At 42.0% G+C, this 27,052-nt stretch overlaps 1 protein-coding gene across 2 annotated transcripts; it reads right to left on the bottom strand.

The window, feature by feature from the left end:
- Nucleotides 1–247: 247 nt before the first annotated feature.
- On the bottom strand, nt 248–25,690 carry TRIM42 (tripartite motif containing 42). Of its 2 annotated transcripts, none has more exons than XM_008059163.1 (5): nt 25,146–25,690; nt 20,387–21,084; nt 14,701–15,518; nt 10,706–10,930; nt 248–512 (listed from the first exon to the last, which is right to left on the bottom strand). In XM_008059163.1, exons 1-5 carry the CDS (start codon nt 25,484–25,486, stop codon nt 426–428), a joined length of 2,169 nt encoding a protein of 722 aa, XP_008057354.1. In that variant the 5' UTR covers nt 25,487–25,690; the 3' UTR covers nt 248–425. The 2 variants fall into 2 exon arrangements, with proteins under 2 accessions (XP_008057354.1, XP_021568524.1); XM_021712849.1 differs by lacking the exon at nt 248–512 and adding an exon at nt 5,477–5,547 and having other exon boundaries at nt 25,146–25,684.
- Between the last annotated feature and the right edge of the window lie 1,362 nt (nt 25,691–27,052).

Here is a 27,052-nt window from a genome sequence, read left to right as displayed (position 1 = left end):
GTGACTTGCCAAAACACCCAAAGCAAGTTTGGCCAACATTAGAATGCACACATCCAGGGTCCGGACTGTAAATAGATGCTCTTTTTACCACCCAGAACCTGGGTGGTTGCTCCACACAACACACCACGCAATTCTGAGAGTAGGACCAGACTTGAGATGATGGAGACATCCGGACTTGCCGACTGTTTTGTATCATACTGTCATCAAACAAACAGCTGTCATTAAACAAATAGCAAGCCATGATGTTAGGTATTTCCTTTTATTAACTCTTAGAAATTCTTGTTGAAGAACTCAGAGTTCTTTGAGACAGTCATCTATAACCGCCTTGAAGAATGTGTCAAGAAAAAAATATATACACATATGTGTGTATATATATGTTTTTTTTTGTGGTGTGTCTCTGAGATTGCTGCATGCTCTGAGGGGGCTCAGAAGCGCTTCTGGAGGGCAGACTGGATATTCTTCAGCAGGCCCCACTTAGCTCGGTTCTTCCCACGCCCGTCTGGTGTTACCACCTGCAATCAAAAGCAAAGAGCCATGGTACTCGTCCCGAGATGAGCAACAGCTCCCAGGATCCTGGGTTCTGCTGCATGCCAGACACTATACACGTCATCTCATGAACTCCTCCTGACAACCATGTGAGGCAGATGCCCTTGGCTCCACTTCATAGATGAAGGAACTAAGGCTCAGAAGGACCAGCCAACTTTTCTAAAGTACCACAGCTAATGTGTGGTGGGATTGTGACTCCATAGACCAGATCCTACTTCCTTTAAGGCAGCTCATGTACCTGAGCGCTGATGACAGTGGTGGGGACCACAGATGAGTTTCACCATAGAGTAGCCCCTGGATTCTTTCTAGCCCTTGGTACTTGTTTCCATCACAGTTCTTATCAGTTGTAAATTTCAGCTAATATGTTTGACTTTCTTACCAGACCATGACTATTTTGATTGGTATGTGGAAGAAATGACAGTCTTACCTCTCTGTGGTCCCAATACTGGATATGGTAAAGAGCAACTTCTTAGAAAAGTGAATGAGCAGTGAATAGAACTATAATTTGTACACTTGCCAATTGTCCCACTTTGACTTAGGTTGGAATGCTTCCTGCCATCTTTGATCACAGTGGATTGGTGACCAGTGTTACCTGCAAAAGGCAGATTGTACTGGGCATGAGGGGTAAATAGGACCCTCCTAGAAATGTCACCAACCTAGATTAGTGGATCTTCATGCTTTACCTTGAAGATAGCAGGTTTCTCCACTTCTCTGGCCTGGCAGCATTTGTTCCCAAAAGATATTTACTAAAGAGGCATTTAGAAAGTGAGGTAGAGATGCAGGGATGAATGGTAGTCCACACTGGATCAATGGGCTCTGCCTAGGTGAATGAGGCCTTGAGATGAGGTGATGATGGGGTTTGGATGATGAAGAGGAATGTTTATACAAAGCACAAAGTATCTGTGTAAAGCATTCACCTTCTATATTTGTATACAAAGGGAAAGGGTGAAAAATTCAGATACTAGCATTATGTTCTCTACTTTGACAAAATTAATTTTTGATTTTAGAGAAAACGGCTGCTTGCAAGGTAAAGGTGATATTATATACATGACATCAGATCATCCATTGCTGGGTAAAAATGGAAATAATGCATAGAGATGACAAAGGTAATAAGAATAATGTAAGATATACACACAGAGCAATACGGAAGGAGTAACAGTGTTATGAGGGGCTAGGAACTGACTCAAAAGTAGGAGATTTGAGTTTTTTCTTTAAAGTATAGTCAGGATCTTCAAAGATAAAGACTGTTTGTGGCATGTGAATGGGGCAGTGAGGACTGAGGTATGTCTATGCATGAGGGAATCAGATAGAACAGAGGACAGAGAAACAGAAAACAAGAACTAGAAATACTAAAGAAATTGAAACGATAGTTGACATCCCTCCCCTGCCCCAAATGCCCCAGGCTCAGATTGCTTTCCAAATGAATTCTAACAAACTTTTAAGAAAGAGTTGTTCTAGAAAATAGAAGAGCAATAGCTTTCAGCTCCTTTTATTAAGCTAGTGAAATATCGATTCCAGAACCAGATAAAAGCAGCATAACAAAAAATTATAAGTCCAATTCCCTTATGCTACAGATGCAATAACCCCCCAAAATATGAGCTAACTGAAATCAAGTGTATTAAAAAATAATACATCATGATCACATAGGGTTTATTCCGTGAATGCAAGTAGAGAAAAATTAGTCAATATAATTCACTTCATTAATAATGACCTAAAGGAGAAAAGTCATATAATTACTTGAAATAATGCAAAAAAAACTTTAATAAGGTTTACCTATTTATGTATAAGCTCTCAGAAACCTAAAAGTAGAAATAAAATTTCTTAACTTAATAAGCATTATACACCACAAAAGCTATATGAAAAAAAATAATAACCCAATGGAGAAACTTAAAGATCAGGACTAAGACAAGGATATCTACTACCGCTGCTACCATTTTATATGTGACTCAAGGTTCTGGCCAAAGTTATAAGGAAAGAAAAATAAAATTAAGTTCAAGGATTATAAGGAAAAGATAAAACTATCATTATTTATAGATGATAGAATCATATGCCTGGAAAAACAGGGAGAACAAACAGACGGGCTCTCAGAATAATTAGAGAATTTTTTTGAGATTGCTGATTTAAGATTACAAGTAGCAATGGCCTTTACTCTAAACCAGCTACCCATTAGAAAACATAATATAAAACATAACATTGACACCTCATCAACAAGGATACCTGCACAATGCATATTTGTATACTTAACCCTTAACTGTACCCCACAATTTTAAAATAAAAAATATGTTTTAAAAAAAGGAAACTAAAATACTAAATTAGCTAAGCAATATGGAAATATGTTTTATATAATTTTATATAATTATATAATTAAAATTATATAATCTTATTAAAATAGCATTCATAATATCAACAAAGTCAGTAGATTTCCTGGTTTGTTTATTTACGCATATATTTAAGGTATACAACATGATGTTTTGAGATGTATGTATATAATGAAATAATTACTACAGGCAAGTGAATTAGCATATCTACCATCTTACATAGTTATTGTTACTTTTTTTGTGATAAGAACACCTAAAATCTTAGCAAATGTTCTACAAGGGTTTGGAACCCCTTCAAAAGCCAGAATTTATTTCTAAAACTTGTATATTTATTCTTACATGTTTAAACTTCAGTCATCTTCAAAGTACTCTCTGTTGAAGGCAATATACCTTTCGAGATGCTTTTTTCACTGCTCAAAAGCAGTTTTGAACTCATCAATTTTTATGCTTTTTAGTGCTTTCTGTTTTTTGGTGTCACCTCTTCCACATTGGCAAACATTTCCCTTCGAGGACATTTTTCATCCGGGGAAACAAAAAACAGTCACTTGGGGTGAGGTAGAGTGAATAGGTCAAAACTACTGAATACTCAGAGTGGTGTGGGCAGGTGCTCTTGTAAATCACCCATTATGAAATGGGTAAATGTGTTGAAAGAATCTCCAAAAAAAAAAAAAAATTCATTCGAGACCCGCCTGGGCAACTTGGCGAGACCTCAACTCTACAATAAATCAAAACATTAGCCGGGCATGGTAGTGCGCGCCTATAGTTCCAGCTACTTGGAAGGCTGAAGTGGAAGGATCGCCGGAGCCCAGCAGGTCGAGGCTGCGGTGGTCGGGAACGGCCACTACACTCCAGTCTGGGTGACAGAGTGAGACTCCAACTCAAAAAAAAAAAAAAAAAAATTAACTGAAGCCGAGCACAGCCTCTCACAACGTTAGCTGACATACTGATGCCATTGTGGTCTTAGACCACTTACCTAGCAGGGGAAGCCTATACTACAAGGAGTTCACCCTCCAAAAAATAAATCCAGTTTTTTGGGGGTCACCCTCATATACAATACAATATTATTAACTATAGCCCCCGTGCTGTACATCAAATCTCTAAACTATCTGGTTTAACCAAAAATATTTAGTACCTCTATAGGATAAACTTCAAAATCCTAGTAAAACACGTAGACTATGGTTTTAATAAATGTTCAGACATATTAAAAATATCAATTGTCTCCAAATTAATTTAGAGACTCAATTCCTTTCTAATCAAATTCTGTCTGAATGTTTTTCTTTTTTAAAGAATTCAGTTGACTTATCCAAAATGTAAAGAAGGAATAAATTTTTGTGATTAGCTAAATAAATCTTTCAGAATAAAAAAGGCTAATGGACATTTTACCTTAGCAGTTCATCAAGACATGGCATAAAGCTGAGGTTAATCAACAATAAAACTAGAGTGTTATTGAGAAAGAGCAAAAATATAGACCAGTAGGATATCACAGAGAGCTCAGAGATGTACCCATAAATATATGGAATTTAATAGAAAATCAAAGTGGCACCTCTATTGTACACTAGTGAAGAAAAAAACACTGCTTGGTAAATGGTATTGGGAAAACTGGCTCACTAGATGGCAAAAAAGTATATCCCTACCTTGCACTACATAAAAAGGTAGAGACTGGATGGAATAAAGAACTAAATTTGAAAGATGAAACTGTAAATATAATAAAAGAATAAGTAGAAGATTATCTCTGTGGTCTAATTCCAGGAAAGGATTTTTTAAACAGAATTTCAGAAGGCCATAGCATAAGGAAAAACATAATTGATGATTTTGATTACATCAAAATTGAAGATTCCTGTTCTTTCATGAAGTACACTATGAGCAAAGCTAATAGACAAATGTCAGAAGAAGAGAAGATATTCCCAATATCTAAAACCATTATCTATAATAGACAAGGGCACCCTAAAAATCACCTAGAAAAAGGAAAATGTGGTAGAAAAATGGACAAACAGAATCAATAAGCTATTTATAGAAGAGGAAATTCTGAAAACTCACAAGGATATGACATGAGATTTAAAACAATAAGGAGATACCATTTTATACAGATTGGGTTAGTAAAATAACAGATGTTGCTAAATGTAGGTGGAGATCAGGATAGGACATCTCATCTATTCCTTATGGACATATACATGGATGTAGCCAAATTAAGTGCCCGCATACTCTATGGCTCAGAAATTGACTCATAATATTTATCTAATATGGGCTGAATTTGTGCCCCTTCCCTCAAATTTATATGTTGACATCCTAATCCCTAGTACCTTAGAATGTGATTATATTTGCCAATAGGACCTTAAAAGAGGTGATTAAATGAAAATGAAGCCATTAGATTAGGACCTAATCCAACCTAACTGGTGTTCTTATAAGAAGAAATTTGAGCACACAGAGACACCATGAAGCACATGCTCAGAGGAAGGACTTTGTGAGGACACGGTGAGAAAGCAGGCAAATATAAGCCAGGGAGAGAAGCCTCGGGAGAAACCAATTTCTGTTGTTGAAGCCACCAGTTCATGGCATTTTGTTACAGCAGCCTCAGGCAACTAATATAATCCAGAAAATTCTCACTCTCATCCTGCCCACAAGGTGCCATGTTTGAGACAGTTCACTGCCGCATTGTCGGAGGTCACCTGGCTGTCCATCCTGGCTGAGTAGACAGGTATAACATGCGGTGAGGTGAACAAATATGCATTGTGAAGGATGAGACAGCATCAGGAGTAAGGAGCAGAATGCCCATCTTTATGGATGGGTCATAAAGACACAGTATTCAGGAAAAAATAATTTAAAAAAAGATGAGAAGCAAAGTAAGATATATAACACAATGCCATTTGTGTAAGTTAATAACACATTGAAAACAACAATACACATCATGTAAGAGCACATAAAAACAAATGATTTGCATAAAACATATTAGAATGAATGCCACAAGGGAATATATAAATAGGAATAGGGCCTTGTATACACTAGTGCTCATAATGGACCATGAGCTGAGGTGTATGATTAATGCAACCCTCAGTACAGGTTCAATTTGAGTCTGAATTATACTTGGTCCAGGATTCAAGCCTATCTACAAGGCAAGTAGGGACGAACCAATATGGTTCTACTTATAGGAGCTCTTTGGAAAATAATAAATCCTAAGGAGATAGAGAAAGAAAATCACCTGGGTTTCATTACGGGGCATGGAGCCATTCTGAGTATGTGGGTGTCAGTAGGGATAGGCTTGGGGCAGTTAGTCTGAGTGTGGGATAGTGGGGGTCATTCAGATAGTCCTCTGACTCCAGCCCTTGAAGATGCATGGCTCAACCTGGGGATAGGGTCTGCAGTGGGGAGAGAGGAAAATCAAGAAGGGAGGTTTCAGGATGTCCAGGCAGTCCTGCTGTGTGGCTGGGGTCCCAGCAGGAGTCCAGGCTGTGAAGTGTGGCAGGGAGTCAGGGTAGCTGGCAGGACTACTTCCTGAGCACATATCAGACACTGAGGAGGTGGGATGGGGACTCTCAGTACAGACTGAAGAAGGCTTTGGGAGGGTGTGTGGAGGTGGGGCAGAGGTTGCCATATTTCCTGAAAAGTTATAAGGAAAAATCCAGAAGATTACCAATTTGTGACTACTGTTGGGCCTGAATTTCTATCTCTGAATGTGATGTCACCCTAGGACATCCAGTACAGACCGTGGTAGGCAGAATAACGAACCCCAAAGATGTCCATGTCCCAATCCCCAGAACCTTTGGATAGGTTGTATTACATGGAAAATGCAAATTAAGATTGCTACTCAGGTGATCTTAAGGTGGGGAGATTATCCTGAATCATCAGGTGGGCCCAGTGTAATCACAAGTGTCCTTCAAGGAAGAAGATGGAGGAAGAAGAGGACCAGAGAGATGGCAGTGTGAGCAGGACTCAGCTCAATATTTCTGACTTGGAAGATTCAAGAAGGGGCCATGAGCCAAGGAATGCAAGTGGCTTCTGGAAAAAGCAAAGAAACGTATTTTCCCTTAGACCTTCCAGAAGGAACACGGCACTGCCAACAGTGATTTTACCCAGTGAAACCCATTTTGGACTTCTGATCTCTAGAATTGTAAGAAAATAAATAATTTGTATTGCTTAAACTACTAATTTGTTACACCAACAATAGGAAACGAGTATACAGATAGACAACTAGATTTGTCATGGGAAGACTTCTTGAAAGTTAGATGAGATTTAAAGACAGAGAGAGACAGTGAGTCACCATAAGGAGACACTTTTCAAAAATGGGAATGATGTTCAAGAGATATATTGAGGACCGGAGAAAGAACAGGAGGAGAAACTGAGGCCAAATGGTACATGACTTATCTAAAAAACACACTTCTCCATCCCTTCAAAAATATCATTTAGGTTCTTTGATGCTGAGGTTCTCAGCTAGGGCCGTAGACACAGAGGGATGTATCTGACCCATCTGTATAGAGTCTACAGCTAGTGGAGTTGGGACTTGGATGCAGGTACACAACACCAAATCCAATGCTTTTTCCAATGCATGATCTTGCTTTCAAAAAAATAAGTCACCTCTCACAGCTGTTGGCTTTGACATCATTCTTCCGGAGTGAAGTACCATATCCCCAGGGCTGAGACCACCATGTCCCAGACTTAGTTGCATCTGATTGTGGTAGAGAGGGACAAAGATCGCTGGCCTTGGACACAGACTTAGGTGCCCATTCAATTCCTTCTTCCTGTTACATGAGGCCAGTCACTCTCCTTCTCCGCCGCAGTTTTCTTAACTGTAAAGTGGAGGTGATAACTCTCTCTCCTTTCTGAGTACCTGGGATGATCAGTGATAATAAATACACATTTTTGGACGCAGAGTTGACACTCAAAAATCATTAAAGTTAATTTTCTTGCTGTATCTATTATACACCAAATAAAATCTCTTTAAAAAATCAAGTCTTAGACTATGAAAATCAAATATAAAAGGTGTCCTTTCACTTCTTTAACAATGGTACATATGATGGAAATATTGCATTTCGGATAAGAAATGATTCTGCTGCCTCATTGCAGCATTTTAAATGAAACCTTTCAGAAATACCTGCATAGAACTGGTGCCAAAGGAAAAAATTTTGATTTTGTAGGGAAGAGCTGAAGTCATTACATTTATGAAGCTTTATAAATGTCATTCAAACACACCATTTTATTTTCATTTGCTATTGAAGGCTTTACTTATGCAAATCATGACAAATGTTAAGGAAACCAGCGTTTCCTCTGGAATGCTAATATAACCAGAGAGAAGGGAGAAAGAATTACTTCTGAAGGAAAAATCTATATTGCAGCTCTTCGAGTCAGATAAAAATGAAGCTTCGAGAAAACCTCATTAATTAGGGCTCTACTCATTTAGATATTGTAGAAAAAAAGAAAGGGACTAGAATGCATTTCCTTTTCTTACAGGGAGGGCAAATTAATTGCATAAATACAATTTCAAGGGAAATGTTGTTTCTTGGCTGATGGTATAATACACTTAACAGCTTTCAGGCATCTTGGGGTACTTTGTAATTATTAGTTTTATTTATCAATTTATTTCTTCATTCTCGAATTTAGACATTCTTCATATATTCATTTGTTGGGTCATATTTTCATTCATGTATTCATTCAATAATCATTAAGAACCTGCTATACTCAAAGTGCTGTGGTAGGCATTGTGGGAGAAAGAACGATGGATTCGATGTGAGTTTTGTTCTCAAGGAGTTCATAGTCTGAGAAGGATGACAAAACGTCTACTTAAGAAAGGCCAAGAGGGACTGAGGTGGAAGACACACTTTAGTCTCTCCACCCATCCCTGTCTCTACAATCTAAAAGTGACAGAAGTTATATTTTTGAAAAGTTAGCAATAGTACTGAATGCCTTTCATGGGCAAGGCATTTTTGAGAAATTCCTAAAAACTGAGAAGGCAGATGCAATTAGATGGCAGGACCAAGTCACAGTCAAGAGGACATGCTGCAAATTGTAGAAGGAGCTGTGGGTATTCCATACTCTGAAGAGAAGGGCATCATGGGTAGGAACCAGGTGTAGTGGCTCATGCCTGTAATCCCAGCACTTTGGGAGGCTGAGGTAGGAGGATTGCTTGAGCCTAGGAGTTCAAGACTAGTCTAGGCAACGTAGTGAGACCTCCTATCTACAAAATTTTTTTAAAAAATTAGCTGGGCGTGGTGGTGCATGCCTATAGTCCTAGCTACCTGGGAGGCTGAGGTGGAAGGATTGCCAACCTGGGCAACAGAGTGAGATCCCCACTCAAAAAAAAAAGTGAGAAGGGCTCTGGGGCAACCGACTGGCAGTGTAATTGGTTGGTATATTCAAAGAAGGGAGGCCAGTGTCTGACCTCTGTGGGAGGGGATGGATGTGTGTGAGTTCTGGGTTCTGAAGGCAGAGCATGGCAGGGCCCCTGGGACTGGCACCCAGCACAAGTAACTCCACCCCAGGAGACTTGCTCCTGGAATATTGACCATCTGTACTCCTGCTTCCCCTTCACCATTGGAGGTAGCAACCACTCGGATTCTATTTCTCAAACATTTATTTGACCAAGGAGACACAGAGAGAATAGCTAGTCAGATGCTGTTGGGTTCTGGAGCTCTAGGTCACACAGAGGTTGGACCATGAAAATCCAAAACCACAAGCAAGCTGAACTTAGGGAAGCAGAAAATAAGGGCTAGGTGAAAATAATGTAGATTCAGAGAGAAGCGGAGATAGAAGAAGAGAGGAGAGAGAGAGAGAGAGAGAGAGAGAGAGAGAGAGAGAGAGAGAGAGAGAGAATGATAACTCTTTAGTTCTCTTGGGCATCAGATCATGGATCTGTATGGATCTGGAATGGGTTTCTTCAGATCTTCTCTGACTGTATCATAAATTTCTCTTTTCAAAAGCTGAAATGAATGGACTTTGTTTGCTTGTTTTGGTTCTAAAGAATTCCTGATTAAGACATAATCTAGGGGGAACCCCTCATCAACAAGGGTACCTGTATAGTGAACATTTGTATACCTAACCCTGAATTGTACCCCACATCTTTAGAATAAAAAAAATATAAGTTAAAAAAAGACATAATCTACCCTGATTCAAAGAACACCCTCATGGTTATACAGTAAAATAGCTCTAGAAAGTCTTGATATTTTCCTTCTCTTTCTCCTTTTAATATCAATAAAATTAGACTCATGAGTGTGTGTCCCCTGGGGATATAAAGTAAAATCAGCCTTGCATCACAAAGAAGATTGACATAATTTATTTTTCCCCTTTTGAACCATACACTGTCCTCAGTAACTCAGTGGTTACTTCTTGACTTTTAGATAAACAACAAATGTTTTTTTTAAGTATAAATAAATCTGAAATATTGCTCGAGACATTTCTTGTTTTCCAGAAGTTCAAATTTAACTGGGCATCCTGTATTTTTTTTGTAAAGTCTGGAACCCTATCCTTGCCTCGGACTAGAACCTCTTTTTAATATCTTTCTCATACCACAATTATTCATACCACAAATATTTTTTGTTCTTCTCACCCAACAATCATTTTTTTACTAGACCCTGAGAGCCTTGAAGGCAGAGATTATTCTTTATTTTTCTCTGAATCTCTACCTCCTAACACAATGCCTGAAACAAATGTTTTTTCAAGCAAACAGAACTAACAATTCTCAGGCTTGCAAAGTCTGATTGAAGCCATCAGCCCCCCTTTGGCCTCAATTTAACAAATTTTCTGGACTTAGGGAGAGAACCCTAAGGTGGGTTCTGTGATCTCACGATCATACTAACAGAGCCACCTCCAGAACCCATCAAAAATATCTGTCTGAGAACTAATGTACACAGTACCTTGCAGATGTCACTCCATTGCCCAGGACCATTGTCATTGATGGCTCTAACTTTAAACAGATATTCGGTGTTGGGGGTCAGGTTGTGCAGCTCCAAATTCTGCTGCATTATGTCCTGGATTTGTCCACAGAGCTCCGTTTGTACGTTGTTAGGTGAGGAAGTATTGATTTCATAGAACTCCACCTCAAAAGAGTCCACATCTTCTGTTGGGCATGTCCAGTAAACCTGTAGAAGAAATAACATTTCAGTGTGGTACTAGGACATACCATTCAACTTTCTTTCCCATATGTGTTGTTGACCATCTGTAGGGTAGGTTGAAGTTGGCCCCATCCCTTGTAGCTGCTGAAGACTTTGAGTTAGATCATGTGCAACAGTCCTGAAAGGTTTGATATGATGCTTGTAATGAGTTTCACAAACAGAAGAATGATCTTGTAGGATCTGTTACCAGCAGTCTACATGGAGATGACAATTGTCTTCCTGATACCACTAATAAACATAGTTGCCATTTATAGAACACCTATTATGTATCAGATTCTGTGTCAGGCATAACCATCCCTAACTAATTGAATCCTTACAACCACCTGGAAGATAGATTGCATTATCCCACTTTACAGATGAAGCTTAGAAATGTTACTTTTTTTTTTTTTTGAGTTGGAGTCTCACTCTGTCGACCAGACTGGAGTGCAGTGGCTGCTCCTGGCTGCTCCCGGCCACCGCAGCCTTGACCTGCTGGGCTCCGGTGATGCTTCTGCCTCAGCCTTCCAAGTAGCTGGAACTACAGGTGCGCGCTACCACACCCGGCTAATTTTTGATTTATTATAGAGATGACATCTCGCCAAGTTGACAAATCAAAGGGTCACAGAATACTGGAAAATGAAAAGTTCATCTATTCCACCCTCTTATATTATACACAGGAAAATAAAGTTCTGAGAGGTGAAATCACTAATCCAGGTAATAAGGAATATATGTTCACACTTAAAGTATAAAGTATCAGCTCTTGTGAAGCGACTTATTAACAAGTTTTAATTAGCAGATGGTGTCTGGCATAGAAATATTTTATAATTGTATTTTTTTTTTTTTTTTGAGTTGGAGTCTCACTCCGTCGCCCAGACTGGAGTGCAGTGGTACGCTCCTGGCCACCACAGCCTTGACCTGCTGGGCTCCAGCGATACTTCCACCTCAGCCTTTCAAGTAGCTGGAACTCCAGGCACACACTACCACGCTCGGCCAATTTTTTATTTATTTTAGAGATGAGGTCGCACAAGTTTCCTGGGCGGGTCTCGAACCCATGGACTCAGGCAATCCACTCACTTTGGCCTCCCAAAGTTCTGGGATTACAGGCTGAGCCACTGAGCCTGGCTGGATATAATTGTATTTTTTAAACAGCTATCTCATGCTTTTAATAAAATTTTAATTTAAATATTATGATTTTATAAAATTAACTTATAGTTTTATGAGTCTACACATTTTTAATTTTAATACATATGATTTATAATTACTTTAATATATTTACAGTTTTAAAATGTTAACAAATTTATAAAATGTAATAAAAACTAGCATATTTTAATGATTATCAGAACAAACATACTTATCGTAACATACTTGAAAAATATTAAAAAAGTATAATAAAATAAAATAAACATCACTTATAATCCCACAATTCAGTTAATTCATTATTAATTCTTCATAATTTTGGAATATACACAAACACAAATATATGTATATAATTTGGATTATATTGCTTTGATTCCTGATTTCTTTCACTTATTATATTTTACATATTTTCCTATATTACTAAAAATCCAGGAAAGAATCATATTTAAAAACTGGCCCATAAATGATTTAATCCTTCTACAGTTGAGCATTTAGTTTTTTTCTGATTTTATACTGTAATAAATACAGGCTGAAATGAACACTTCTGAGCATGAATCTTTGCCTGGATTTTTAATCATTTCCTTGGAAGGGATTTCTATAAATAAACTTGAGTTTTAAAAAATCTCTAAGATTTTAACAATACATATTGACAAGTTATAAGGCTAAGTCTAAGAATATTTTCTGTGCTAAAATCCTAAAGATGTGAGAGAGATGTCAAAACAGACTTAATCTTCTGCATTATTGAGCACTATGATTCCTGTGTAAAGTCTGTTTCATTGTCTTAAGATAGGGATGGTAGTACTTTTAGGTTTTCTCTCTTGATGGTTAAAGACTTGACTTGATTGTTTTGTGTAGGCTGCTTTCTTGAGCTCCTCCAGCGATGACTAATAAGTGGCATGTGGTGACTATTTCCCAAGCCCAGTTATAGAGCAGACACCACCAATCCTTTGGCTACAGAGCAAAGATCCTGCCAGCTTCCCAAGAGGTCTCAGTTGACATGGAGATGAGACCTTCTGCCATCCCAGAGCTAATGTCACATACGCTGTAGTCCTTGCTGATCTGGTATCACTTGGAAATGAAGTTCAGCTGCTCAGTTATAGACATTGCTTATGTAAAAGGAAGACACATTTATTGTGTCTGATAACCCATGGCACGATCTATCCTGCAAAGTATGATCATTCTTAGTGTCAATTATAGACTTCAAAACATAGATTATGATGTCTCAAGGGAATAGGAAAGTAAAGCTTGGTTTGTGTCTGGACTTCATTTTCTTGTGTTAGGCTTTTGATACTAAAATGTAGTCTGTAGACAGCAGCATTGACAACACCTGGAGGTTTATGAGAAGCAATCTCAGGTTTTACTGAAACCTAATAAAATAGAGTCTGCATTTCCAAGATCTCTAGGTGCACATTAATGTTTGAGAACCACTAGTTTAGTCTTTCAAGGATGCTAAAAGTCATTGGGGGTGTTTTCAAATTATGTGGGGGCAAAAGACAAACTCTACCATATGGGAGCAGGCCATGGGCTGACCCTCTAGAGAAATCCAAGAGAAGGCAACATGCACTTTAATAGAGTATCTAGTTGCATGTTAATCTTTTTTCCTTCCTGAACTTTAATAAAGTGTTCTATTAACAGATCAATCTGGCCTGGCACAGTGGCTCAAGTCTGTAATCTCAGCCTGTTAGAAGGCTGAGGTGAGAGGATTGCCTGACCCCACAGGTTCGAGAACAGCCTGGGCAACTTGGCGAGACCTCATTTCTACAATAAATTAAAAAATTAGCCAGGCATAGTAGTGCGTGCCTGTAGTTCTGGCTACTTAGAAGGCTGAGGCAGGATCGCCGGAGCCTAGCAGGTTGACACTGGGGTGGCCATGAGATGCCACTGCACTCCAGCCTGGGCGACAGAGTGAGACTCCAACTCAAAAAACACAGACAAAACAGTTCAATTTAGGTTCAGCTGGATTTGAAAAGGCTATCTGTTAATGAACAGGCCACTTATCCATGTTAGGTCAAGAGGGTCAAAGGGGAGTCACGTCCCTTGAGGCCAGGTGACGGCATTTGTAGAGGTCTGTAAGAGACTCCACTCTCCACCCTCTCTTTCAAAAAAAGTTGAATTGCAGAAGGGAAGAGTTGGAATTCCGTTGGAGAGTATCCAATCTTTTTGAACCATGAGGAAACTGGATATTTTCTTTAGCAAAGGTAGCAGTTTAGAGAAATCACAAGTGATAGTAACAGAGCCTGTGTTTCCAACTTCAGTTTCTGTGCTGACTCTATTACAGCATTTCCTTTGGGAAATAGTACACTTCCAAGCAGTCTCTTCAAGTTTCTTTGGTTCCCAAATTGGGTTCTCTTTCAACAGAGAAGCTGCCTTTGGAGTGGGGAGAGACTTTCAGAAGTATTTCTGACTAGATACATTGTTTGGTTTAAGCTAATCTTGGGTTACTTTAGATTTCAGGAACTTATCCCTTTTGAATGGGCTGACCAAGAAGAGTCCAGAAGAGTAGATATGAGTGACCAGGCCCTAGAGATCAAAGAGGTATGTGCAACCTTTCCCAACTACCTTCTTCCATTCTGTGCCCCACAACCTTCCACCTTCTCCACTGGGCCCAGAGCCTTTCTTACCTTGGCAGCTCTTGGGTACACCAGAGTCTGGTAGATAACAATCGGGCCTGGGGTCTTCACAGAGCTGTCATTGAACGAGTACCAGTTGTGGAAGCTGCTGCTGTTCTGTGCAGGCTGGCTGTCCGCCGTAGCATTCCAGTAGGTGTAGAAGCCATCTGTGGTTTGGGCGGGTGAGGCTGACTGGGGTCTCCGACCAGCCTCCAGACTCATCTTGGCCTTCTCGCCAGTGTTGAAGGACAACAAGGAGGAGCTTCGCTGGTATATCTGCCGGTTGCCGAAGCTGTGGGTGCTGAAAGTGACCTTCCTGGCAATCATCGTTTCCGAGTGCATGGGATAGGGGGAGGGCAGCGAGTCCCCCGAGGAGTTCACCTTCTTGGGTCCCGTGGGAAAGAGCTCCTGGATGGCATTAGAGAGCTCTGCAAAGTCCAAGGGCATGCAATTAACTGAGTGCAGCCGGAGCTGTGGGTCAGGCCTGTAAGTACTCAGAATGCCGTCCTCGATCTGGTCCACAAGGATCTTGGCAGACTGCAGGAACGCCACTTGGCCAGTCTCCTTCAGGGCTTCCTTGGAGTAGGCGATCAGACCATCCATCTCATTCACTTTCATGGTTGTCACGTAAACATACTTTTCAATCTCCTTCTGCCTGGACACTTCTAGATTCTCTATCTGCTCCATGATGGTTTTCTCCTTCTCGTGTAGGATGCTGCGCAACTTGAGAAAGCCATTTCTGATCTCCTTTCGCTTTGCCTCCTTGCCAGCTTTGAAGTTGTTCTTTAAAATGTTGAATTCCATCAGGTCATTATCAATTTCATATCGGACTGAAAAACAACCAAGTTAGTTACTGTTAAAATTTTTACCTCCCCAAGTGTTAAAGCCAGTAGCAAACTGGAGCAAGCTACTTTGGGCTCAAAGGAAGTGAGTGGAGGGGGAGGAAAGGAACACGTAGTTGGACTGAGACAGGCAAGAGTAGGTTTATGAAATGAATTTGGCTTTCCTCAGTACACTCTTCCCTTTCTCCTCCTCTGATACTTCCCTCAGGTATAACCAGCCATCCATCCCTGGTATACTTCTATCTTGTAACAGTAATCTCTGTGGCCTTGGGTCTGAGGTTGAAAGTTCAAGGCCTCCCTTGATATTGATTTTCACCAGATCTCAATATCCTGCAATTTGGCCTTCAGAAGAGGGAAAGTCACAAAGTGAGTGGGCCCTGCTCTTCCCTGTAGGGAAGTTAAGCTTTTGCAGTGGTAGGAGAAAGAGCTACACTTCTGATGACTACTTCTAAATGCTACCTTGCCTCATTCACCAAGAATCCAGCCTTAGGCAACAGTCGAAAATCAGCAGACTTTTCCTTCATTGAGCTGGCTCTTACACACCATTCCCCCCCAGAGGAAAGGGTCTGGTCACTCTAGGGTCTTGGTCTCTCTCTCTCATGGGTCAGCTATGCTGCTTCTCTTGCCTTTCTCCCAATTCCTTTCAAGAAAGGGTAGACTGTCACACTTCAAGGAGAACTGATTCATCCTGCATCCTCTCACATGGCGTTTGGATTTTAAGTTCACTCAGTCAATCATTCAACAAATATTGACTGGACTCCTGTATAATGGGACATTTACTGGACATGCCTTTCTAGGGATACAACGATGAATTTGAGAGGACACCTGTGCTCAAGGCACTCATTAACCCAAAGATACTACAGTTGGAGGGTGCTACAGAAGTTTGAGCATGTGGCACAGTCTGTGTGTGAAATGAACACCCTTATTGGCTTTAAAGGATTTTAGGCATTAGGAAGAATTTGAAGAATGTCAGCCTTCTGTGGCTTATGCTATAGGTTAGATCCTCCTCATGAAAGGCTAACTCTGCAGTGAATTGACGGGCTATAATCCTCACCAAATTTTACTCAGGAGTGGGTGTGGTTAAATATTTTTGCATTTGGTTCTTAACATTATCCTGGGTCCACAGGAAGCTGGATTTCTATGGGTGGTGGCCATTGTCCCAGTGATGCACATTTGAGTATGAGAAACCCTAGAATTCTGTCAGACTCTGAGAACAGGGACCACAGCTACCTTGGTTACCACTGTGACAGTGACGTGTAGAAGTGATCAAAGGTGTTTGTTGTGTAAAAGCCATTCTTTCTTGTTGTCTAACATCTCTGGGGTGAAGCCAGCAGCGTCACTCTCTAGATGACTCTCTGAAGGCCCATGTTCTCTGTCCACCTCCTCCCTCGTACTGGTCCTGAAAGGATGGCATGATGAAGGTGGGGCTGAATGGGAAACTATTAGGGTGCAATTTCTGTGGTTTCGAGAAGTGCTCCTTGCCTTCCCTAAATGCGAGCCCTACCGTGACTCATGGTAGCTGAAATTCTACTTTGCCCATTATTTTCTTTATTGATTCAATAGTTAACTACTGTCAAAGATACTTGGAGAGAAAATGTCTTGCTTTGTTATGGTTTAGTTAAGCTTTATGTAGAGCGAAGTCCTAAGAGGTAGAATAAAAATTTCTTAAATGAGGAGAAAGAGGCAGCTACAAGAGGGGAAGAAAAGGAAGAGGAGGATGGAAGCAGCCTTGTAAGCTTTACAAATATGACAACTTTGCAAGAGTGATCTTAGAGTAAAATCAAATTAAGATATCTTTCAGGCAATACACTTAAAACTAGCTACTATTTATCACACATTGATTATGGACTAGATCCATATATATAATATGTATTGATTATTATCATCTATTATACACATTGTAGACCAGAGCTGTATATTATCATATATTACATATATTGTCCTATGGGGAAGATATTGTTCCCACTTATAGACGAGGAAACTAAGGCTCAGAGAGGGTAAGTGACTGCCCAGTGTTGCACAGCAAATAAACAAGAGAAACTAGGCCCTGTTCCTAATCCTATTTGTCTAACTCCAAAGCTTATATTCTTAATTGCTCTAGCTGTTGTTCTCTGCCCTCTGTGAGCACCAGAATCACCTGGGGACCTTTAGAAAGATTCTGAATCAATGGGGTTCAGTAATCCAGGTGAGGCAGTTGTCAGCTGGGTTTAGAATCAAATCCAGAGACTCTCCTGGAATCATGTTAAAAATGCAAATTCCGATACAATAGTCCTGGGGTGGGGCCTGAAATTCTGTTTCAGGTGATGCCAAAACTGCTGGTCCTTGGACCACACTTAGAGTGGCAAGAGCTAAATTTCTGAGCTCCATGAGCTCAGTGGTGCTCAGCCTTGGCTGCAGAACAGAACCACATGGGAGCTTTTTAAAAATCCCTGGTACTCGGCCTGCACTTCTGGGGATGGGACAATGGCATCAGTTGTTAGTAAAGCCCCAAAATGGATCTTCTCCCTAGGGCCTAGGGTTTCTCAGTGTGTATTCTCAGTGTGTATGCTTGCTTTTGGGTAACCTGGGGTTCCACTAAAAATGCAGATTCATGACACCGCCTAGGAAAGTGAATGAAGTGTTCAAGAATAAGTTTGAACGCTAAAGATTTTTGTTGTTGTTGATTTTTCAGCAAGGATGGACAGGTTAAGCTTTTTTTTTTTTTGTGCCTATAGCCAATAGCCAATATCTAATTTACCTATTATCCCTTCTTCCCTCCTGATTCCTGGGCTCCCTGGAATTTGAACTGGTGTTGTTTCCCTGACCTTGAATTGAACTTTGCTATCTGACTTTCAGTTGCCCTCAACTTTGACAAACATCTTAGGTCTCCACCGAGTGAAGGAGCAAGACTTCCTACAGCTGTATGAGAGTCACAGTGGCTATAGGCAGAAGCTCCTTTCCATGCTGAAGCCCCAAAGAATTAAGCCAAGCCCAGCCCTGGGGAGACAGTGAATCCTACCTCAAGAGAACCCTTTAGAAACCAACCCATTTACTTGGCAGCATGGCTCCTACAGGGGTTCTTTAATATAAAGTCTTCCCTGGCTGCTGGTTCCAAAACTGAATAAACTAGTCTTTTGACAAATTCTCCGGGTATGTGGCAATTGAGAAAATCAAGATAATCCTGAAATAGCCATGCTGGTCAGAGGTTCTGGGTGACATGATCATTAGCAAAGTTTATCTCTGACCCACTTTTATATCCAGTGGGACATTTCTGTGCAGCTCAGGGAAAAGCCAACTCCCTCCCTAGTGTTTACTATACGATGAAGGCTGAAATATCTGACAAAGGAAAAGGCCTGGGTGGATCTGGTGCACTTTGGTCACTGATGATAGGTCACTCCTTAAGAAAATGGACTCTGGGTGGTGGTGGTGGTGGTGGTGTTGACTCTCCCTTCCCCATCAGTCTCTCTATTTTTGCATTCTGGTCACTGCTGAGTACAGAGTGGTTGTCAGATGATTGTTGTGGAATTAACATGGTCAGTGAAGTCAGATAGACTGCATCTACCACTTGTCTTGTTTATTTCTTTGACCTACAGTTGTCTTATTCATGGAGGAGATTTTCATGCCTGTACTGTAGGATTTTTGAGATTGGACATCATGTGCTCCCAAGGTCTGCATAAAATAGTGCTTTATACAAGGAGCTACACCCAGGGACAGAAGGCCCTAAAGGTGTCCTCATGTCTAACCAGGTAGAGATATACCCAGAAATTAGGGGGCTCTTTGCTCAATCCTGTGAAATATTATTGTACTTGGTTCCATCTCTGAAACCAAAGTCAGTTTCCCTATAGAAACTACAACTATATGACTATGTAGTCAATATAAAACAACCATAAGCAAGCATGCAGAGAAAAAATAAGCTTATGATCAGAAGGTTATTGGTTATTTCTGAGTTTTCTTGTTATTAAGCATTTGCTACAAGTTCATTTACTTTGTTGTATGTGAGTTTCGGGAAACATTTGTGGGGGAAATTTTAAAATGGAGATGATTCTCAGCATTGACTTAATTCTTTCCCCCTTGCACATTTGGAAAAATGGGGAAATTCAACTTTAATGACAAAACATCTTAGGAAGGGTCACAGAACTTCAGGATACTATAAGATCAAACTCTTCATTTCCCAAAGGAGAAATGAGACCCAAGGACATGAAGATCATAACCCAGATTATAGATTTTTTTTATGCCCTTATATACCAGGTAATTTTTTTTTTTTTGAGTTGGAGTTTCACTCTGCCACCTAAGCTGGAGTGCAGTGGCATAATCACAACTCACTGCAACCTTGACCTACTGGGTTCAGGTAATTCTTCCACCTCAGCCTCCCAATTACCTGGGACTACAGGTGCATACCATCACACCTGGCTAATGTTTTTATTTTTATTTTTTTAGAGATGAGGCCTCACTATGTTGCCCAGGCTGGTCTCAAGCTCCTGGGCTCAAGCAGTCCTCTCACCTTGGCCTCCCCAAATGCTGAGATTACAGGTGTGAGCCACTGTGTCTGGCCCCAGATATGTAGTTTTTTTTTTTTTTTCTTGCATGTTTCACATAGAATAACTCATGCAATCTTTACAACAACCCAGCGAGGGGGTTACTACTATTCCCCCCATTTCATCGATGAGAAAACCAAGACCCAGGGAGACTAAGCGGTTGGTGGGGCCGGCCAGGTGTGGACACCAAGCCGCTGACTTGCAGGGTAGCGCAGTGTCTCCCAGCCCCTCGATTGCTCCACTAGTGGCCTTAAGGCCGTCGCCACCCACATTGTCCCAAACCACCGCCCCCAGCTCCTGGACTAGCAGGCGCCCAGAAGGGGGTGGAGAGGGGACTAGGACCTGCTTTGAACTTGGCAATGGCGCTGAAGAGCGCGGCCGCCCTCTCGGAGCAGGCGTCGATGAGGCTGACGGTGTCGTGGCCGCTGTGGAAGGCGAACTTGCAGAAGGTACAGAGCAGCTCGTCGTCGCTGCGGCAGTACTCGATGATGCGGCTGGACGGGTGGTGAATGCAGATCTTCTCGTCCTGGTCCTCGGGGCTGGTGTCCACGAAGACGTGGTCCTGCATGGTCACGTCCGTGTGGAAGGCCTTGAGGCAGTCGTTGCACAGGTTGAGGCGGCAGGTGATGCAGCGTTTGTAGGCCACGCGCCGGCTGCGGCACACCTGGCAGAGGATGGGCCCGGAGGAGCGGTCGAAGCGCCACTTGAGGTAGCCGTGCTGCTGCATGTAGCGCTTGGTGAGGCGCCCGCGCAGGTAGTTCTCGGGCAGCTGCATCTTGTTGCTGTAGGGCATGCAGTGCGAGCGGTTGCACACCGGGCAGATGAGGATGAAGAAGTTCTCGGTGACCTCGGCGCGCTTCTGCAGCTTGCGCAGGCACTTCTCGCACAGGCTGTGGTGGCAGGGCAGCATGAACGAGTGCAGGCGCAGCCGGTTGCACATGGGGCAGGTGAGGTGGTCCACCAGCTGGCTGCTCGCCGGCATCGACTTCAGCTCATCCACCTGGGTGTCGCTGCTCCCCACGCGCAGGGCGGTCTTGGAGCTGAAAGCAGAAGCAGACACTGGCTTCAGGAGGCAGGCTCAAGAGTTGGCCGGGTTAACCTCCCAGAGGATACTTGGTCATGGAGGGCAGACCAGTGTGGTGGGAAGGAGGCTAAACCTGGTGCGAGGGTGCCTGGGTTCTAAACCTGCTCCCACCATCCTTTTGAGGGGAACAGGTTAGCCTCTCTACTTGTTTGCTCGTTATAAAATTAGTGTTGTTTCCGAGAGAATTACGGTTGAGAGTAATACCTGTAAGGGCTGAGAAAAGTCCCTGGAACAAGTTAAGATTTACAACTGCTTGTTGTGATTTTTGAGCAGGAGAAAAGCAACAGAGACCAGCCAGGCCTTGGTATTCTGTCGGACACCAGTAACATCAAAGCACACCAGCCAAGGCCACTCTGTGACTGAGATCGGTCAAAGCAGAAACATAACCACTACATAATGTTTGGATTCAGACAAGAACATTGTCCAAACTACAATGACCTAAGGTCCCTTTATCCTGGTTAATGGGAATGCCTGCTTCTTCCTTTTTTTAAATCAGTTGTAGCTTTAGGGTTACTCTGTTCTTCCTGTTCTAGATAAGATTTATTAAGATACCCAATAGGAGATTTGCCCCCTTGTCCTCACCTAGCATGAGCCCAAATACTATAATAACTTATTGATGCCTTCTTACTGAGGTACCTCACACCGGCCTATGGTTTATGTTCTCATTTGTTGCAATGAGTCAATAAATCCAATCTTGTCCAACTACAGGTGTGCTCTTGGTGGTTTCTGCCTGGAGGGTATTGACATTATTATGATGATTGTTGTCGTATGTAGGATGTAGGAGAAGAATGGGTAACAGGTAAGTGTTCTTTCAAGAACACCAGGAGGCCCATGCCTGAACCATGCCTAGAGCCCCTGAGAGCTATTAAGCAGACCAGTAGGTGATGGTGAAGGGTCTGGGCTCTAGAAACAGGCTGTATATGATGGAATGCACCACTTTAGAGGTGCACCTTTGTGATGAGCTTCTGAAATCTCTCTTGTCTTACATTTCCTCATTTGTAAATCAGTACGACTTCCTTCGTGAGATCTTTATAAAGTCTAATTGAGACACTCCATGATAAGAGTTTAGCTGCTGGTACACAGTAAGCATTATTACTCCCTTCTGCAACTAACCAGCTAATGTCTGCAGTAGAAAAAAATCACAGCAGAGGAAGATAGTGGCCAAGTCCATGTAAAAAGTCTACTGTTGTATTTGTGTGTATTAAGGTTCTTTATTTGTCTAACGTCTGTGGCTGATTTTGTATATGTAATTGTAACAAGTATGGATGAAGTAGAAGTATACTTGTAGAACTCAAATGCATGTTCGAAGAAGTTACAGTCAGAGCAAAAGCAGATTAGGAAAGTAAATGAATTAGCTGTGGCATGGAGGTGTAAACAGGCCCACAAATGTAAGACGAGAGATTCAGGAGCTCATCACAAAGGTGCAACCCTAAAGTGGTACCTCTAAAGTGGAATATTTATAACAGTTCCTCTCTCTTCTCCTCTGTTCACATAGTAATATTTGGGCATTGATGTTGCCACTGTGGCACTGTGTTCCTTTCTGCTTTTGCCTTCTTGCATTTTCTATGTCTCTGTTTCCTTTCCCACTCCCTTGGCCAGACCTAAGTCTCAGAGCCCAGACAGTCAAAGGTGCTTCCTGAGCATACTGGATGGATGGTCCTATGGTGACAGAGAATGCCTTGTGTAGACTATGGCACCTAGACATGCTGAGCTCCAGACATGTTGTCCTCAATTCTGTCTCCTCTCTGTTTTCCCAGCCTCCTGCTTGGGCCCTGAAGGGGTCACCTGCAGGTATAGGCCAATTGTACATGTGGCAGCTGGATGAACTTCTTTGGTTTGGTCAAAAAGTAGGGCTCTGCGAATGAAGGTGCAATATAAAGAGAGGCTGTGATGAGGCCTTCACAGTGATGTGCCTACTGGGAAAGAGGGAGGGAAGAGGTGTTCCAGGAAGAGAGAGAAAAAGGAATAAGACACAAGTGTTAATGGCCCAGGGAGTGGTGGTAGAGGTGAAAAAAAGTGAGAAAAAATGTAAGGCAGAGAGGGGTGAAGGAGACCAGAGTGAGGCTAGACGATCAAGCTGCTGAGCAGAAAGTGGTGAGGCAGAACAGGGGACAGAGGTTCAGAAACCAGGAGAGCATCAGGTGGAAGACAAACACCCAGAGCTGGAGCCGGCCACCTGACAATTGTGATGCCATCTCTGCCCGTTCTCCAAAAGCCTCAGGCTTGGACTGGACATCCAGTGGCCATGGTTCTACTCTCCAACAATCGCCAAGCCCAGCAGCCCTGTCTTCTTGCTGAGATATCCTGCCTCTGCTGCTCTGCACAGCTTCCTCCACCTCCCAAAGTCAGGCTGCTCTTGCACCCGAGTTCCTACTGTATCCCCTGGCAGGTCTCTGGGCGTCCCTCCTACACATGAGAATCACCTGAAGGGGGGTGGGGGTTTTACAGTACGCATGCCCAGACCAATTTGTAGAAATCAAATGTGTGTTCTAAGAAGTTACAGTCAGAGCAAAAGCAGATTATGAAAGTACATGAATTAGCGTGGAATGGAGGTGTAAACAGGTCCACAATTTGTAACTGTTCCTCTCTCTTCTCCTCTGTTCATGTAGTAATATTTGGGCACCAGACCAATAAATTCAGAATATTTGGGGGTGGAGACCAGGCATCGGTGTTTTTTAAAGAACCCCAGATGATTTCAACACACAGCAAAATAGAGAAGCTACTGATACCTAAGCCATCTTCCCAAAGCACCAGTTTTATCCCTCTCCTGTTGAAATGGGCTCAGTGATCCTCAGTTACTGACGCATAGAGAATGGACTAGTTGAGAGGAGTGTGGACACTACTATCCACACCCTAGGATTTCTGGACTTGTATCCAGAATTCCTGGATCCTCTATTCATGCAAACACCATGAGAGGGCCATCAGTAGAGAATAACGCTTGTTAAGCATCTACTGAGTGCTTAACTGCTAATGGATCATTTTCTCCCCTGAATTCACCAAACCTTTGTCCACAGAATTGCTTTCTCTACCTTGAAAGCCTTCAAACCTGCCTCCCATATTTCTACCTCTTCTAATCCTGTCATCTTACAGTGCTGTCATCTGTCCTCTTCTAAGAAGGTTGCTCTCACTACTTTAGACTCCCCTCACATGTGACATAAAAGGATTGGGTTAGTAGATCAGGAATAGGAGAGCTAGCACCCCAAGTAGGAAATGGAGACCCTGAAATGGAGAGTTAACACCGCAAGTGAGAAACGAAGACCCTGACATGGAAAGTTAGTACTTCAAGTGAGAGATGGAGACACTGACCAACATGACTTCTACATGAGAGAAAAAAGAAAAAAGAGAGAAGGCAGGTAGGAGTTTGTGATGTCTGGGGTGCAAATATGGCCATTGGGGTCAAAAGTGACTGTGGAAATTCTTACTTTTCCAATGAATGTTGCAGATATTAAGAGTTCACAGAAGGAAGAGAGAGAGCAATTTATATTTTTATATCATCTTCAGATTATAAAGCACATATGAATCCTCATAACTACCATGTCATGGCAAGTATTGTCTCCTTTTGCAGTACAACATTTTAAAGTTATGACCACAGACTCCGGGTTCAAATTCTGACTCTACATCTTACTACCTATGCAACCCTGGGAAACTTAAACTCTCAAAGGCTCAGTCTCCTCATGGATATAGTGGATGTGGGGTGAAGTTAGCTGGGGCCATGAGTGCAGTGCCTGGCAAGTTGCTTAAGCACTAGGTATTTCTATTTTGAACAGATGACAGAGTTGGGGTTAGAAGAGTGCAATGCTTATTCGCATGGTTAATGGAGCTTGGATCTGGAACTCAGGTTCTACCCCAGGTTAGTTTAGGATACACTCAATGGTCACAAAATTCTTGGGTCCTTTTTTTTTTCAGATAGAGCAATGGCCTCAGGGGAGCACTGGCCTGCCCTGTGGGCTTCACAGCTGGCAAGGGGTCCCCGTTTTCCTGAGCCAACGGGGTCCCCATCGAGTACCCAGCACTTACGAGGTGCGAATGCTTTTGAGGCGGCCCTTGCGGAACGTGATGGTGGTATTGCGGCAGCAGTGGCTCTCATAGTAGTAGAACTTGACATTACTGCTGGCTGTGCAGCAGTACTTACAGTTGGGATCATTGGCCCAGGAGCAGCAGCACCAGTGGCAGTTGGGGTTGTCAGCACAGGTGCAGTGGCAGAACTGGCAGTTCCTCTCATCCTTGTAAGGGCAGGGGAAGCAGGTGCAATTCCTCTCGGAGGTGAAGATGAACTTGCAGCACAGACAGGAGCATAACCGAGGACAACATCTTTGCCATGTACAGCATGGAGAGCAAACACACATAGCAGTGTCCATGGTGTCTCATAATCATTACCCACTCCCCAGGACTCTTGATGGCTCCTCTACCAGGATTCTGCTGTCAGTTCTCCAATGAAGGGGTCCCTCCTCCCCCTGGTGAGGCTGTCAGCTTGGGGGTGGCAAGAAGTTGACTGTTACGAGGGCTTTGCAGGTAGTGTCTCTACAGGAAGCTCATGGGCTGGCAGTTACTTACAGCAGCCTGAGGGCATTTGCTTATGTCACAATCCCTGTCTCTTTACCAACCTGGAGGGTAGTAGAATGAGGCCTGGGGCATGGTGGCAGCTTTGTTGATGGGCACCCCATGATTCCGGAGGAGTGTTGATGCAATGAGCATTCTGGAGGTTTGGCTGTCACTTGTTACCTTTTGAGTTACGGGGCCTATTTCCAAAGCTGTTTCTCCTTACTTGGTGCTTTGCCTGCAGTTTGGAAAAGTTGACTTTGTGATATGTCTTCATAGACTGAAAGGCCTGGGTATGGTTAATTGGAAAAGCAGATTGACATGATTTTCCTCTCCTTGGACTCTTTCTGCTTTGATGGAACTCTATTTGATGAACAAAGCACAGTATTTACAAATAATAGCAATGGGGTCCCATTCAAAGAAAGAAGGAAAGGGAAAAGGATATAGGTTCATTCAGGCACTTCTTTTAGTAGTCATTGAAGTTGTCAGTTGCTGTACAGTCACTGCTTGTTTTCATGAAGCTTCAGGCCTAAGTTACTCTGAGTGTTTCTTGGTTTTTCTTCATGGGGTTTGGCTGAGGCTCAAGATTTTTTTCTCCCCCACCCTACTCCTACTCCAACCTGATTCCTTTTATCAAGAGGCCAGAACTCTACTTGAGGATCTTTAACTGTTCTGCTAGTATATGCTTAGAATCCCTCGAAACAAACCAACCCCTATAGTTTAAGAGACAATGTCACTTTCCGTTTTATACAGCTTGCAAAGATTAAAAGAGCAGAAATTTCATGGTCATTCTACATTATAGTATGAACAACTCTTGTTATTTTCCCAAAAAGAAGCAAAGTGAAAGCTGAATTTGGCTGCAGGAGCTTACTGCATAATTTATTCTCTCTCCCTATGATTATCACCTTTATGATAGAAAAGGACATTCACCGAGTGCTGACTGTGCCAGCCACACATTGATATTAGACTTCTATGAGTGAAAATTCTGGATCACAGGGGAATATGCTTTATCTTTTTTTATAGATATTACTAAATTGCTTATTCAGATAAATGTGCCAGTTCATACTGACACCAGCAATGAATGAGAGACACCCTTTCCCCACATTTTTGGTCAAATTTAATTGTATTAATATTTCTCTCCATCTTCAGGCACAGAAATTTGAATTTTCTTCCTAGACTTATGGGGCATCATCATCACTGGTCTCTGTAAGGCTTACTTTTGGTTTAAAATGTTTTAAAAATAAGATATGATTCATTTATTTCAGTACATTTATAAAATTGTTCAACTCTCACCTTTATCTGACTCCAAGATATTTTTTATCACCTCCCAAAATACACCCATTAGTAGCCATTCTCTAGTGCCCTTTCCTTCAGCCCTTGGCAAG

This window comes from Carlito syrichta, unplaced genomic scaffold, assembly GCF_000164805.1.
Source record: "Carlito syrichta isolate Samal-C Ts95f unplaced genomic scaffold, Tarsius_syrichta-2.0.1 Scaffold91100, whole genome shotgun sequence".
Classification (NCBI taxonomy): Eukaryota; Metazoa; Chordata; class Mammalia; order Primates; family Tarsiidae; genus Carlito; species Carlito syrichta.
Note: the sequence above shows the minus strand (reverse complement) of the source record. Positions and strands in the feature narration are given on the sequence as shown.

What these genes read in the sequence shown, in the direction of transcription:
- TRIM42 (XM_008059163.1), bottom strand. Translation starts at nt 25,486, where the DNA reads ATGGACACTGCTATGTGTGTTTGCTCTCCATGCTGTACATGGCAAAGA. An exon ending in CTCAAAAGCATTCGCACCTC is followed by an intron (nt 21,085 to 25,145) that starts GTAAGTGCTGGG and finishes TTCTGCTTTCAG; the next exon opens with CTCCAAGACCGCCCTGCGCG. An exon ending in CATTGCCAAGTTCAAAGCAG is followed by an intron (nt 15,519 to 20,386) that starts GTCCTAGTCCCC and finishes GTTGTTTTTCAG; the next exon opens with TCCGATATGAAATTGATAAT.